Below are 12,307 nucleotides of genomic sequence, written 5' to 3'. Positions count from 1 at the left end.
ATTGGTTTCAGGAATAGGACCAGATTCCATACACTTTTGTCAAATATCCAACAATATAACAATTGCCTTCAAATGACGTCATTTGGGACAACAAACGTAGTTCGGGAAAATTTCATGCCAACTTTTAAGGTATGTTATATATATTTATAGCAGTTAATCATTATTATTGTAGTGAACAAAGTTTCCTGTTAACTAAGTAAAGATGTATCATTAACCTTCAGTTCCCTAATCCCCAAGAAACATTAGCCATAATATTATTGGTGATTCAGTATTAGGAACACTTTTATTATTTTGAAACACAATATAATTATTTTGATGATGGATATTCATCAGCAATTAGAATATATTTGTCCACTGCTGAACGTAGGCCTCCCGTAAAATTTTCCACCTATTTCTATCTTGTGCTTCTTGCATCCAGTTTGTGGTGATGCGCTTGATATCATCCGTCCATCTAGTCGGTGGTCGTCCTCTGCTTCGATATGCCTCTTGCATTGGTCGCTATTCCAGAACCTTTCTGGTCCATCTATCATCCGTTAATCTGGCAACATGTCCGGCCCAAGCCCATTTAGCCATGGCTATTTTTTCAACTACATCTGTGAACTCCTGTTCTTCTTCTTATTTTTAGGTTTGGTACTTTATCTTGGATGGTAATACCTAATATTGATCTTCCCATAGCGCGTTGTGTAACTCTTATTTTATCTATTGTTCTTTTTGTCAGAGTCAGTGTTTCTGCACCATATGTAAGAACCGGTAAAACGCACTGGTTAAAAACCTTTCTTTTTAAACAAACTGGGATAACAGACTTGAAAATGTTATTCAATTGGTCATAAATTTTGTCTTTGAGGTGTTAATTTTAAGACCAATTGTTTTTGACACTTTATAGAGCGTGTGCAGCATTTTTGTAGGTTTATCAACTCTTATCAGATATTAAAACGATGTCATCGGCAAATCTTAGGTGGTTCAGATCTTCCCCATTTATATTATTTCCCATGTTATCATCTCGTTCCATTTGCTTGAACATATATTCAAGAACAGCTGTAAACAATTTAGGGGAGATAGTATCACCCTGTCTAATTCCACGTTCTATTCGAAACTTCTTGGTATCTTAATGAAGGCGGACACAAGCTGTACCCGTTTCGTAAATACTTTTAATCAATGCGATATATCGTTAGTCAATGCGGCAGTCACCCAATGCTCGAAGCATTTTATGATGATCTATAGTATCAAACGCCTTTTCATAATCTACGAATATAAGAAAGATATGATTGTTATACTCTGTACATTTTTCTATTAGCGTTTTTATAACTTGTAGATGATCTGATGGATATTAGTTACAACTAATTATTACATATTGACATACCTAATCATATCAATTATTATTTGGTGATTCAAATTAGGAGACAGATATACTTTTTAGGAACAAATATTATTTATATTTGGTCAAATCATTTTTTTTTAATTTACAGATACAAGGCCAAATATATCATAGAGCAGGTTCACTGTTACCAATGTCAGACAGCAATTACAAATTCCTGCAAATTTATTTCATGGGCAATTCACCACAAGAAATTGATATGCATTGTTCACATAACAATTTACTAAAGAGGTCTATTGTAGAACAATTACAAACTTTATTTCATGAGCACAATCAATTGATTATGTTGTTTAAAACTGCACTGGATCTGATGCCATCTCATAATCACAAAATTGAATTAAGAGCTGATAAAACACCTGTTGGCCAACATGCAAGACGTTTTATTGCACCAACTATTGATGAAGTTATGCATAGTTATGCATACATATATGCTTAGTTTTTAGTGGCAGTCTAAGTGTTAAGAAAACGCTATAATATACTAGGAATATTAACTGCATAGTAAAGGCAATGCTGGACAATTATTCCATGTGGCAGACGATCGAGAAGCCAATGTTGATCGACAAAATCGGGTAAGTCTGATATGGCACGTGAAGAAGAAGAAGATAGTTAATTTAGATTAATTTAAATTGTAGATTCTCTTTACTTTCAAGGATATGTGGAATAACATATAACTCGGTTGTGATAGTCTCGTTGGTTATCTTACACTGAAGCCTAGGTTGACATTTGACTAAAAAAGGCTGTTTGAGATGTAATCTACCCCATTAATCCCTTCAAAATCCCTCTATTTATTTATTGCCATTAAATTTTATATTGTAAATAAATGGAAAGTTAAAGGAAAAAAATCCAAAGCTTTTTGTACAAAAAAATATCTTGTATTAATTTAAAAATAAAAAAATTAGTACATACATCGACTTGTTAAATTAATAAATTACTAGAAAAATTGTTTATGATTATAAAGATAAATAGAGTTCTTTGTCATATATTAATATAATAATATCACCCGTGAATCCTTCTTTTAAGAAATAGTGAATTAATTTATTCTTTTTCTAAAATTGCTAAGCGCAAATATTTGTCAACTGTTTCGTAATAACGTACCAGGTGGTCTACAATTTGTTCAACAGTTTTCTCCATGACCATTACTGATTGTACCAACACAATGTTAATAATAGACAATTAAAAACTCAAAAAGCGGTAAAGCGACAGGTTCTGATGAAATTTCAGTAGATATACCAAAACTACTGAATGACGAAAATATTGATTGTCTAACTACATTATATAATAAAATATACAACGACGGTCAAATTCCTGAAAAATGGTTAAAATCTATCTTTTTACCCTTACCCAAGAAGAATAATCCTAAATTTTGCGATGAATACCGATTAATTAGCCTAATGAGCGACACTTGAAAAATACTACTCAAATTTATTCAACAGCGTATATATAAAAAATGTGAAGAACAATTAGACAACATACAGTTTGGATTTAGAGGTGGAATGGGAACAAGAAAGGCATTGTACGAAATAACCGCACTATTACAAAAATGCAGGGAATATAATAAAAACTAATTCATATGTTATATAGATTTTCAAAAAGCGTTTGACAGAGTTTAACATGGTAAACTCATAGATGCATTGAAACACATACACATAGATCCCAAGGATATTATTTTAATCAAAAATATATACTACAGTTAAACAGCGGTCGTAAGGGTGAAAGATAGTGAGACAAACCAGTAGAAATTCAAAGAGGAGTCAGACAGGGACGTGTACTGTCGCTACAATTATTTAATGTGTACTCCCAACAAATATTTCAGGAGGCACTATGGGAAAGAACTGAAGGTGTAATGATTGGAAGGAGCATCATTAATAACAAAAGATTTGCAGACGATACCGCAATCATGGCAGAAAATATAGAACATTTACAAATTCTTATAGAAATTATTAACAGATAAAGTAAAAAGATGGGACTAACAATGAATATGGATAAAATCAAATACATTGTGATCTCGAAAAGCCCTGTTGACAACATACATCTGGTATTGGAGGGTAAACCTTTAGAGAGGGTCGAAGTATAAATATCTCGGAGCAATTATAAACTCACAGTTAGATCAAAATGAGGAGATAAAGGTCAGAATTGAAATAGCTCAAAAAGAATTTATAAAATACAAGTCAATGTTTACAAATAATAAATTGAGTATGGTTCGTCGATGGTTATGTATGGTCACAACTGCTATATGGGGTAGAAGCTTGGACTCTGAAAGCCCAATCCTTAAAAAAATTAGAGGCATTCTAAATGGCTATATAGACGTATTCTAAAAATTCCTTGAGCTGCAAAAGTCTTAAACGAAAAAGTGTTCAGACGAGTTGGACATGACAGAAAGCTTATGAACACAATTAAAATAATAAAAAACATCGTATCTGGGCCACTTACTTCGAAATGATAAAATACTCTCTTCTGCGCGTCATCATGCAAGTCTTTTTTCTTCTTAACGTGCCCCATCCCTAAAGACATTGGCGATCATCATAGCATATTTGACTCTATCTGTAGCCGTTCTGAAAAGTTTTATTGACGTTTTCCCATTCCATTGCCTTAGATTCTTCAGCCAGGACGTGCGTCTTCTCCCCGGTCCTCTTTTGCTTTCCACCTTTCCTTGTATGATTAGCCGCATCAATTAGTATTTCTCGTTTCTTAGTATATGACCAAAGTAGCTCATTTTTCTTTTGCTTTATAGTGTTGAGTATTTCTTTATCTTTTTTCATTTTTCGTAGCGTTTCCGCATTTGTTATGTGTTGTGTCCAAGATATTTTCCACGTTCTTCGATAACACCACATTTCAAAGTTAATGAGTTTTTGCTCTGTCGCCTCTGTAATTGTGCAGGCCTCAACTCCATACAACAGGACAGAGAACACGTAGCATTTCAATATTCTAGTTCTAATTTCGATGTTGAGTTTTCCATTGCATAATATTGCTTTCATCTCATTAAAAGCACTTCTAGCTATCTCAATACGCCGTTTTATTTCTGTACTTCTATCCCATTCTTCATTTAGTTCGCAACCTAAGTACTGATGGTGCACCCTGCCTAAAAGTTTTCCTTTAGCATAAACACTATCTTCCTCAATCTTGTTCTAACTTACTACCATGATTTTTGTTTTATTTGTATTCAGTGCCATTCCATACCTCTCGCAGTATTGGGTAATGCGATCAACCAAGATCTGTAGTCCTTCTCTGCTGTCCGCAAGGAGTATTGTGTCATCTGCGTATCTAAGATTATTTAGAAGTGCTCCGTTAATAAATATGCCTTCATTTATGTCTTCTAATGCCTCTTTAAATAATTCTTCTGAATACATATTAAAAAGTAAAGGGGAAAGCACACATCCTTGTCTTACTCCACGATTTAATAATATAATAGTCTCCCGTTTTATACCGCTTCGCGGCTTTGGGAGTATAGCAGGGTAGTCTGCTATATCTACGGTGTACAAGGAAGGTAAGATGGCCAGTGCTACGCTTCAACCGCCTATTATTACCCCTGGTTTTACCCAAGGTACTCATTTTATTCAGGCTGAGTCGACCTGGGGCCTATAGACATTTTTAAAAATGTCTAGTTGTTCTTGCCGGCGGTAGGATTCGAACTCCGGACCACCGGCATGCGAGGCAAGCATCCTACCACTTGCGCTACGCAGGCCCTACTCCACGATTTATAGGTATTTCTTTTGATTTTTGTTGGTCTATTCGTATTATGGCTTTCTGATATCGGTATAGATTGGCAATGATTCTCACGTTTTCGACATCTAATTCTGTGTTATGCAGTATTTTTGCCATTCTTGCCATCATGGAAGTAGAGGTAAGAAAAGGCTTGGAAAGAAAGAAGAAATCTTGGCTGAGGATTATCAGAGATTGGACTATCTTCAGCGTTGAACAGATATTTCACGTTGCAAAAGATAGTAAAGCGTTTAAAGAAGTGATCGTCATCCTTCGTTAGAAGACGGCACAATAAGAAGAAGAATAGACAGTTAAAATATATCAATAAAAAACTTTTTGTCGGGACAATAAAGATGGAATTTCTAGGGAGAAGTTGTAGAGACAGAATAAATAAGCCAAAGATTCAACCTCCTATGGGTATGAGTTCCAATATAATCAATTTTATGGAGTAAAAAACTAGTATGGTACTCTGATTGTCAGAAGAGTGGAGTCAGGGTGCTTGCTGTATAAATAAATTTCCAAAAAGAATAGAATAGAATAGAATAGAATAAAATAGAAATATGTTTATTCACAAGAATCGGTTGACAAAACAAATATACGATTTAAATGACTCCAATTAAAGTGAATGGTGTCAATACAAGAATTACAAAAATAATAAAAATATACAATAAAAGTATTTATATAAACAGGATAAAAAATAGTACAAGAGATACAAAAGCAATAAAAATATATAAAAAATATACAAAAGTAATAAAAATATTCAATTAAAATAATTACACATAAACAAGATAAAAAAATTTAAATCACATGTATTGAATAAAACAACAAAAAGTAATGTGTGAGATATGGGCCCATTGTGATTGCGCAGACTGCGAAAAAGTGGGTCGTCAGCGCAGCGGCAACACAATCTTGGCTGTCTTTGCTGCCATGTTCTCTCTTCTTAATTTGTATATTACGACTAAAGTGAAATTGAGCCGTCTATAAACGTCGTTGACTAAAAATGTGTATTCAGTCTCTTAAGTACGCAACACCCGCAAAACCTGACATACTCCCAAACCTCCACAAAGCAGTAGTTCTAGAATGATTAGCCCTGAAAATCCAGATTTATTGCATGACGATCCCGCCAAACTTTGGAGTACTTTTGTATTGAAAACAAACATCGTGTGTCACCCTATAAAGAAGTAACAAATTCAATTATTTATCAACTCAATCATGTACTATTAAAATAAAAACCAGTAAGAATAAAACTGTTAACAATAACAACGAATTATGTAAATGAATCTATACGAAACGTGTGTGCTTCTATTAGCACCTTTGCCGAGGAAATTTTGTATAATTAAGAATTACAAGAATGCGCTTGACTAAAAATATCAATAGTTGTTGTATAAAAGCGTCAAAACCTTGAAAAAATATTCAGTAGTCAATATGAAGGTATTTTTCATTCTTCTTAGTGTTGTAATCCTAGCTTCTGCGTATAAACTTAAAGGAGCTGTAGGTAAGAACTATTTATATGGTTTACTATAATTTGTTTCCTGTATTTCTTTACAAATTAATATGTTTGACCAGTTATCAAATTAAAAAACTATAAATGGTATATAGAAAGACTATAATTTTATCCGATTCTTCGTTGTACAAATAGTTCGTTGTTGACAATATAGAGTGCGTTCATTTTTTTCAGATCCACTGTCTCACCATGTTCAAGCTCGTATGGCATTACGCCCCGGCTGTTACTATCGATTAATATGTGACCCTCCACCACCAGATTTTCACCCTCATGATATACCACCTTTAGACGGCGCTCCTGGTAAACCAAGAGTCACGAGAGATACTGAATTAGGAAACGCTAGATTCAGGAGAATACCACCACCTAGCCCCTATCCTTGGTGCCACAATATTGTAGAATGTAACGACGAACGAAAGCCGAAAATAGATGAAAAACCGGAAGATACTTCTACCCAAAATCATCCGAAATCACAAGATGAACAAGCCAAACAGACAGATTTGGAAAAAACTTCCCAAGCAAGGTAAAGAGTTTATGTAATTTTTCTTATTTCTTTTCATTATGCGTCCATTATTTTTTTTATTATTGAATAGGTATTATTATTTGTCGTGATTGACTTACCTACAGTTTTTGTCTGATATTTCTTACAAACTAAATCAGTTAGTTATTTTTCCCAATGGTATACCTTAGTTATTTTTGGAACAAAAACTTCACAAATTATTGCATTAGAACTACACTATTGCACTAGACCACACGGCTTCCTTCTCTTAACCCTTCTGTTGGTTGAATAATAGTCAAGAAGCTGCAGCACTTCCTCGTTAATATGAAGGTGGAGTCTCTCTGCGTGCTTTTTTACAAACCTTTTGTTTTATTTTTTGACTGGGCATCTTCAGCTCTCTGTGAAGATCATCATTCCTATAGAACCATGGTGCAACCACTATGCATCTCAGGACTTTGCTTTGAAATCTTTGGACAATAACTATATTTCTTTTGTCTGCACATTCCCAGAGTTGTATGCTATACACCAGTAGCGCACCTAGAATTTGCCTCTTGGGGGGGTTTTGATTGGTCACCGAAATTTTTTTTATGATGTTATCTCCATTTTGAGTCCTTAAAATGTGTGAGAATCAGTGTCGGAATAGGGTCCTGGGGGGGGGGTTTAACCCCCCAAAACCCCCCCTGGGTGCGCCACTGCTATACACCCAGACGGGCTTTAGGATTTGTTATATGTATATTGACAATTTAGATTTACGTCCAAGCCAATATATTTTTTTGAGTTTGAGGTCAAGTTCTTTCTTTTCTTTTTTTTTTAATATGTTCTTTCCATTTTAAACGAACATCCAAGTGTATGCCAAAATAATTAACTGAGTTGTAGTATGGGATCACTTTATTGCTTAGTTCCTTCTATCTGTGTGGTTGTTACCTCTCAGGGCAAAAAGTTTCCTTTTCCGAACCGAGTTGTACGTTCCCTTAAAAAATGTAGTCCTTTATCATCGACCTAGTGTCTTAATAATTATAATGTTAGTTACTTAAATTATGTAATTTAAGGGTCATCTGACCTCATCATGTGACTAGTTCTAGCTACTATACAGGCGTAAGTAGGGGAAGTGGGGGCCCATTGATACAGTTTTCTCCTACTACTAATTTTTTCTGAATTTAATGAGTATAAAATGTAATTTTTTCGTAGAATGCAGTAATAACTAACTTATTTTTAATATAACATCTTTAAAATAGAGAAATGTTCAAAAAAAGATATTTGTGTAATTCTTAAACGTAGTCAATGCATCAAAGTGCCTCACATACGGGGTACAATGATTCAACTCATGAGGCAGTTTTGTACAGCTAGGAGTAGATTAATAGACTGTTATAAATGAATAAAAAATAATATTTCATATAATGCAATTTATTAGCAAATCAAAGATAAACAAATGTTAATAAAGTAGTAACATACTATTTTACTGAATGATGTACGAAGCGAGAGTGTTGAGAAATAAGCTGTTCGATTCGTCCCTGCAGTAACATTAGGCATCGGTAATTATAGACAAATTCTGAAAAATTGACTGAAGCTTCATCATTCACATCAGGAAAAATAAAATTTCACGATCCCGGTTTCTTCCTTAGATAAGATATATGATACTCCAAGCTATCATGTTTGGCCAAGACTTTGCCCACATAGTGCACAACTGATTTCTTTTTTTTAAATGTTATTACTAAAAAGTCAGCTTCATTTTTATATTTTCTGGGAATGGTTGGAGCAAATCAGCAGGACTATCATCATTTGATAACTCTGAAAAATCCGATGATAAATCCATCGCCTCGAATTCTTCAGAACAACTTGTAGAACTATCACTTTCAATTTTTTTTATTTTAGCAATTTTCTTTGGGATGTTACTAGAATCAGCAAGAGCTACAATATTCCTAGCAGTTCTTAATTCTTTGGCACGGCGTCTTTGTTCTTCAATCTGCATCTGTCCTTATTTGGTATTGTGTAGTTCTAAAAGTCGTTCCTTCTCGGGAGTGTCAGTGTAAATACGTGATTTACCACGTTCCTTTTCTTTTCGTTGTTTTGCGATTTTGTTTTTTTTTTTTGGATAAAGTCTTACACTCCCAGGACTCCCAAATGACGATGGATTATCTTCTGAAGGTGATTGCGTTGCTGTGCTAGGCCCGGGTTGAGCAACTGGGAACTCTGTGGAAACAGAAGGATTTTCCAAAACGTTTGGGTCTGTTGATATTACATCGGAAGCATAAATGTTGCAAGGAGCAAAATCCTCATCAGAAAAAACAAGTTTGTTTAAAGGTGAATGCCTGGTTTCATAAATCCACTAGTAATGTTCTTTCCCGTAAATGCTTCAAAATATGCTAGTTTAGCAAGACTAGGTATCTCATAAATGGTTAAGGCTTTACCTGGGTGGCCAGTATGCCAATCGTTAAAGGCAACTTTTAACTTGCTTTTAAAGGGACCAAATACCCCCACATCAAGTGGTTGTAACTTGTGCGAGGAAACGATAAATAAACTATGCCATTCGCCCTGGAGTAATCGACAGCTTCAATTGATATATGCGATTCGTGGTTATCACAAAGCAGCAATATCGGATTTTCTCTTAAACAGCAAGTATGTTTTTGGATATGTCGTAGTGCTTTCAGGTATAACTCACAATTCATCCAACCAGTTTTCGTAGCGAGGCCTAAGCTTCCATCAAGAGCACCATTTTTGAAGTGAGGTTTATAATGAACTCGTGGAAAAATAAATATAGGGGGTACAGTATTCCCAATAGCTGATACTATACCACAGAAAGTAACCAGCTCACCCCTCTCAGCAGAAGCGATTTGTCCGACTTGTTTTTGTGTTTTCTCGGCTAAAATTTTGGACGTAGTCATTACGGTGGTAACACCTGTTTTGTCAATATTAATTATACGATCTGGTGTGAATGAGTATTTAGTAAGGACACACTCATAATTTTTAAAGAATTCTGCAACTGAGGTTTTGTTAAATCCTACTGACCGTGCGAGACTGGTGTTTTCAGGTTTTCTTAACGTTATGTTCACATTTCTTTTACGGAAACCTGAAATCCAGTCCTGCCATAATACTTTTGTTTCGTCCCATTTAGAAGGATATTTGCATTTCACTTGTTTGGCATACTCGTAAGCTAAACTTTTAAGTTGGTAAAGAGTGAGACCATAATCCACCTTGCTGCGGATAACTACATATTCATTTAATTTCTGTTCTTGATCTACGGTAAAAACTTACTTTGAACAATATTTCAAAAAAAACTAAGTACTGTTTTGGAATTTGCAGTCTATTTTTTTCAAGCCTGTGCTGTAATGTAGCAGGTTTTAAATTATATATGTATTAGCAGCTTTTCTACTAGATATCTTTTTGTTCAATTACCGCTCTAATTGCAGAAGCTATAGCGTTTTCATCCAGATTTGCTCTATTGGTTGTTCTTTGATAATTTCTCACCATGTTTCCTGAAACAAAAATAAAAATAAATAATGCTCCCCACATGCATACTTTCTTCAAATTAGAAAAAATATCCAAAGCTATTTATATAATGATCTAAATAGCCTGCTATTGCGTAATATACAAACATACTTACCAGTTGGTAATGATTACGACGCAAACAATTGAATATAACTTATAAAATGACGCCTTTAAAAACACTATTCAAATTTATACTTTATTTATACCAAAACACGTGCTATCACTTTGAGAGCTAATTACTTACTGGCGCGAGGGGAAAGGGGAAACTTTCTTGGTCGTTATATTATCAGTAGCGCTACATACGGTAACAAGTAAGCAATACTTTGTATTATGATGTTTGAGTTAGAATCACTGTATCAATGTTCCCAGTGTATCAATGGGCCCCCACTTTCCCTAATAACCACATTTTCAAATTTTAACACATTAACAGTCAAATTTTTACCCTTTTGTTTTCATTTTTAAGTGCTCATACTTTTAGGTTTTTCAGTGATAATGATCTGATAAGATCGAAAACGTTCTAAAAATTTATTAATCCATTTTGGATAATTTTAAAAAATTTTAATAACATTATTTACCATTTTACAAAAAGAAATTTTTATTTCATTGTAAGCTTTTATAAACTATAGTAGGTATATAACAAACCACTGGGAATTTCCCTTTTACATTTTACTAAATTGTTTATTAATATGCTTATTTTTCAAATAGGCAAATGACTTCATTGATTTTTTCCACTCCAAAAATAATCTCAACAGTCTTCCTGATTGAACCGCGTCGATTATTATTGGGCCGAGCTTTCGACATCCTCGTCGATGTCTTCTTCAGGGCTTTCGAGGTCTCAGTCTCCCGAGTCCCCAAACACTACTACACGGATCACTAACCGATGTCTACGGTTATCATCGATATTATTATTATATGATTATTATGATTATTAACATCGATATTTACGGAGGTGGACACAGAAACTAGTCTTTCCTATCGGCTTTCATCTTCAAAGGAAAATTTACCTTTTTTGGAACTTGCGATCCAAGGTCATTGATCGCCAAAATCAAAAACATTTTTTGATTATTTTTAAAAATATATCCAAGTATGTCATGGATTCGACGGTTACTTGATGGAAATTCATTTTATTTAAAATTAAAACACTGAAAACTTTTGTTTTTAATACTTCCACAAAATTTATTATAATATATTATCACTTCAGCTGTTTGTTTCGGCAGAGTGCCGAAATAGATCACTTGAGAAAGGCACTGGTGAAACAGTTGTAGTGATAACAATTTATAATAAATTTTGTGATAGTGTTGAAAACAAAAGTTTTCAGTGTTTTATTGTTAGGTATTCTAAGAATATAAGTTTTTATTTGGCTTTTAGTGGAAAACCTGAAGACAAGAGTATCAAAAGGCAAACGGAGGAGGAACTAGAAGGATCAAGGGCATCAGCTGTGGCTGAAGCACAATCTGACGGTGGATATGCAAAAGCCTACGCATCTGCCAGAGCTATATCTCATCAAAATAAATATTGTTATTATTGTAAAATCATTGATAAATCCAATTAAATGTTCTAAAAATTGTTTTAATTATTTATAAATTTATACTACATCAACTACGCTGGATTATTATTGGGATCACACGTAAGAATGCTGAAGGGAATGCATTATTGTATATTTTCTTCAAAGTCTAAGTTTTTTCTGAGCAAATCATAACACTTGCTGATTTGTTTACTTTGAAATCCTTTTTTGCTTCGTTTCGTG

The 12,307-nt window shown here is 34.0% G+C and overlaps 1 protein-coding gene across 1 annotated transcript; it reads left to right on the top strand.

Moving 5' to 3' along the window:
- Nucleotides 1–6,349: 6,349 nt before the first annotated feature.
- On the top strand, nucleotides 6,350–12,127 carry LOC140445978 (uncharacterized). Its single transcript, XM_072538452.1, has 3 exons — nucleotides 6,350–6,569; nucleotides 6,753–7,098; nucleotides 11,929–12,127. The coding sequence occupies exons 1-3, from the start codon at nucleotides 6,500–6,502 to the stop codon at nucleotides 12,110–12,112; spliced, it is 600 nt and encodes a 199-aa protein (XP_072394553.1). The 5' UTR covers nucleotides 6,350–6,499; the 3' UTR covers nucleotides 12,113–12,127.
- The last annotated feature ends 180 nt before the right edge of the window (nucleotides 12,128–12,307 follow it).

The sequence above is a fragment of the Diabrotica undecimpunctata genome, chromosome 7 (genome assembly GCF_040954645.1).
Source record: "Diabrotica undecimpunctata isolate CICGRU chromosome 7, icDiaUnde3, whole genome shotgun sequence".
NCBI lineage: Eukaryota > Metazoa > Arthropoda > Insecta > Coleoptera > Chrysomelidae > Diabrotica > Diabrotica undecimpunctata.
Note: the sequence above shows the minus strand (reverse complement) of the source record. Positions and strands in the feature narration are given on the sequence as shown.

What these genes read in the sequence shown, in the direction of transcription:
- LOC140445978 (XM_072538452.1), top strand. Translation starts at nt 6,500, where the DNA reads ATGAAGGTATTTTTCATTCTTCTTAGTGTTGTAATCCTAGCTTCTGCG. An exon ending in TAAACTTAAAGGAGCTGTAG is followed by an intron (nt 6,570 to 6,752) that starts GTAAGAACTATT and finishes CATTTTTTTCAG; the next exon opens with ATCCACTGTCTCACCATGTT. An exon ending in GAAAAAACTTCCCAAGCAAG is followed by an intron (nt 7,099 to 11,928) that starts GTAAAGAGTTTA and finishes TTTGGCTTTTAG; the next exon opens with TGGAAAACCTGAAGACAAGA.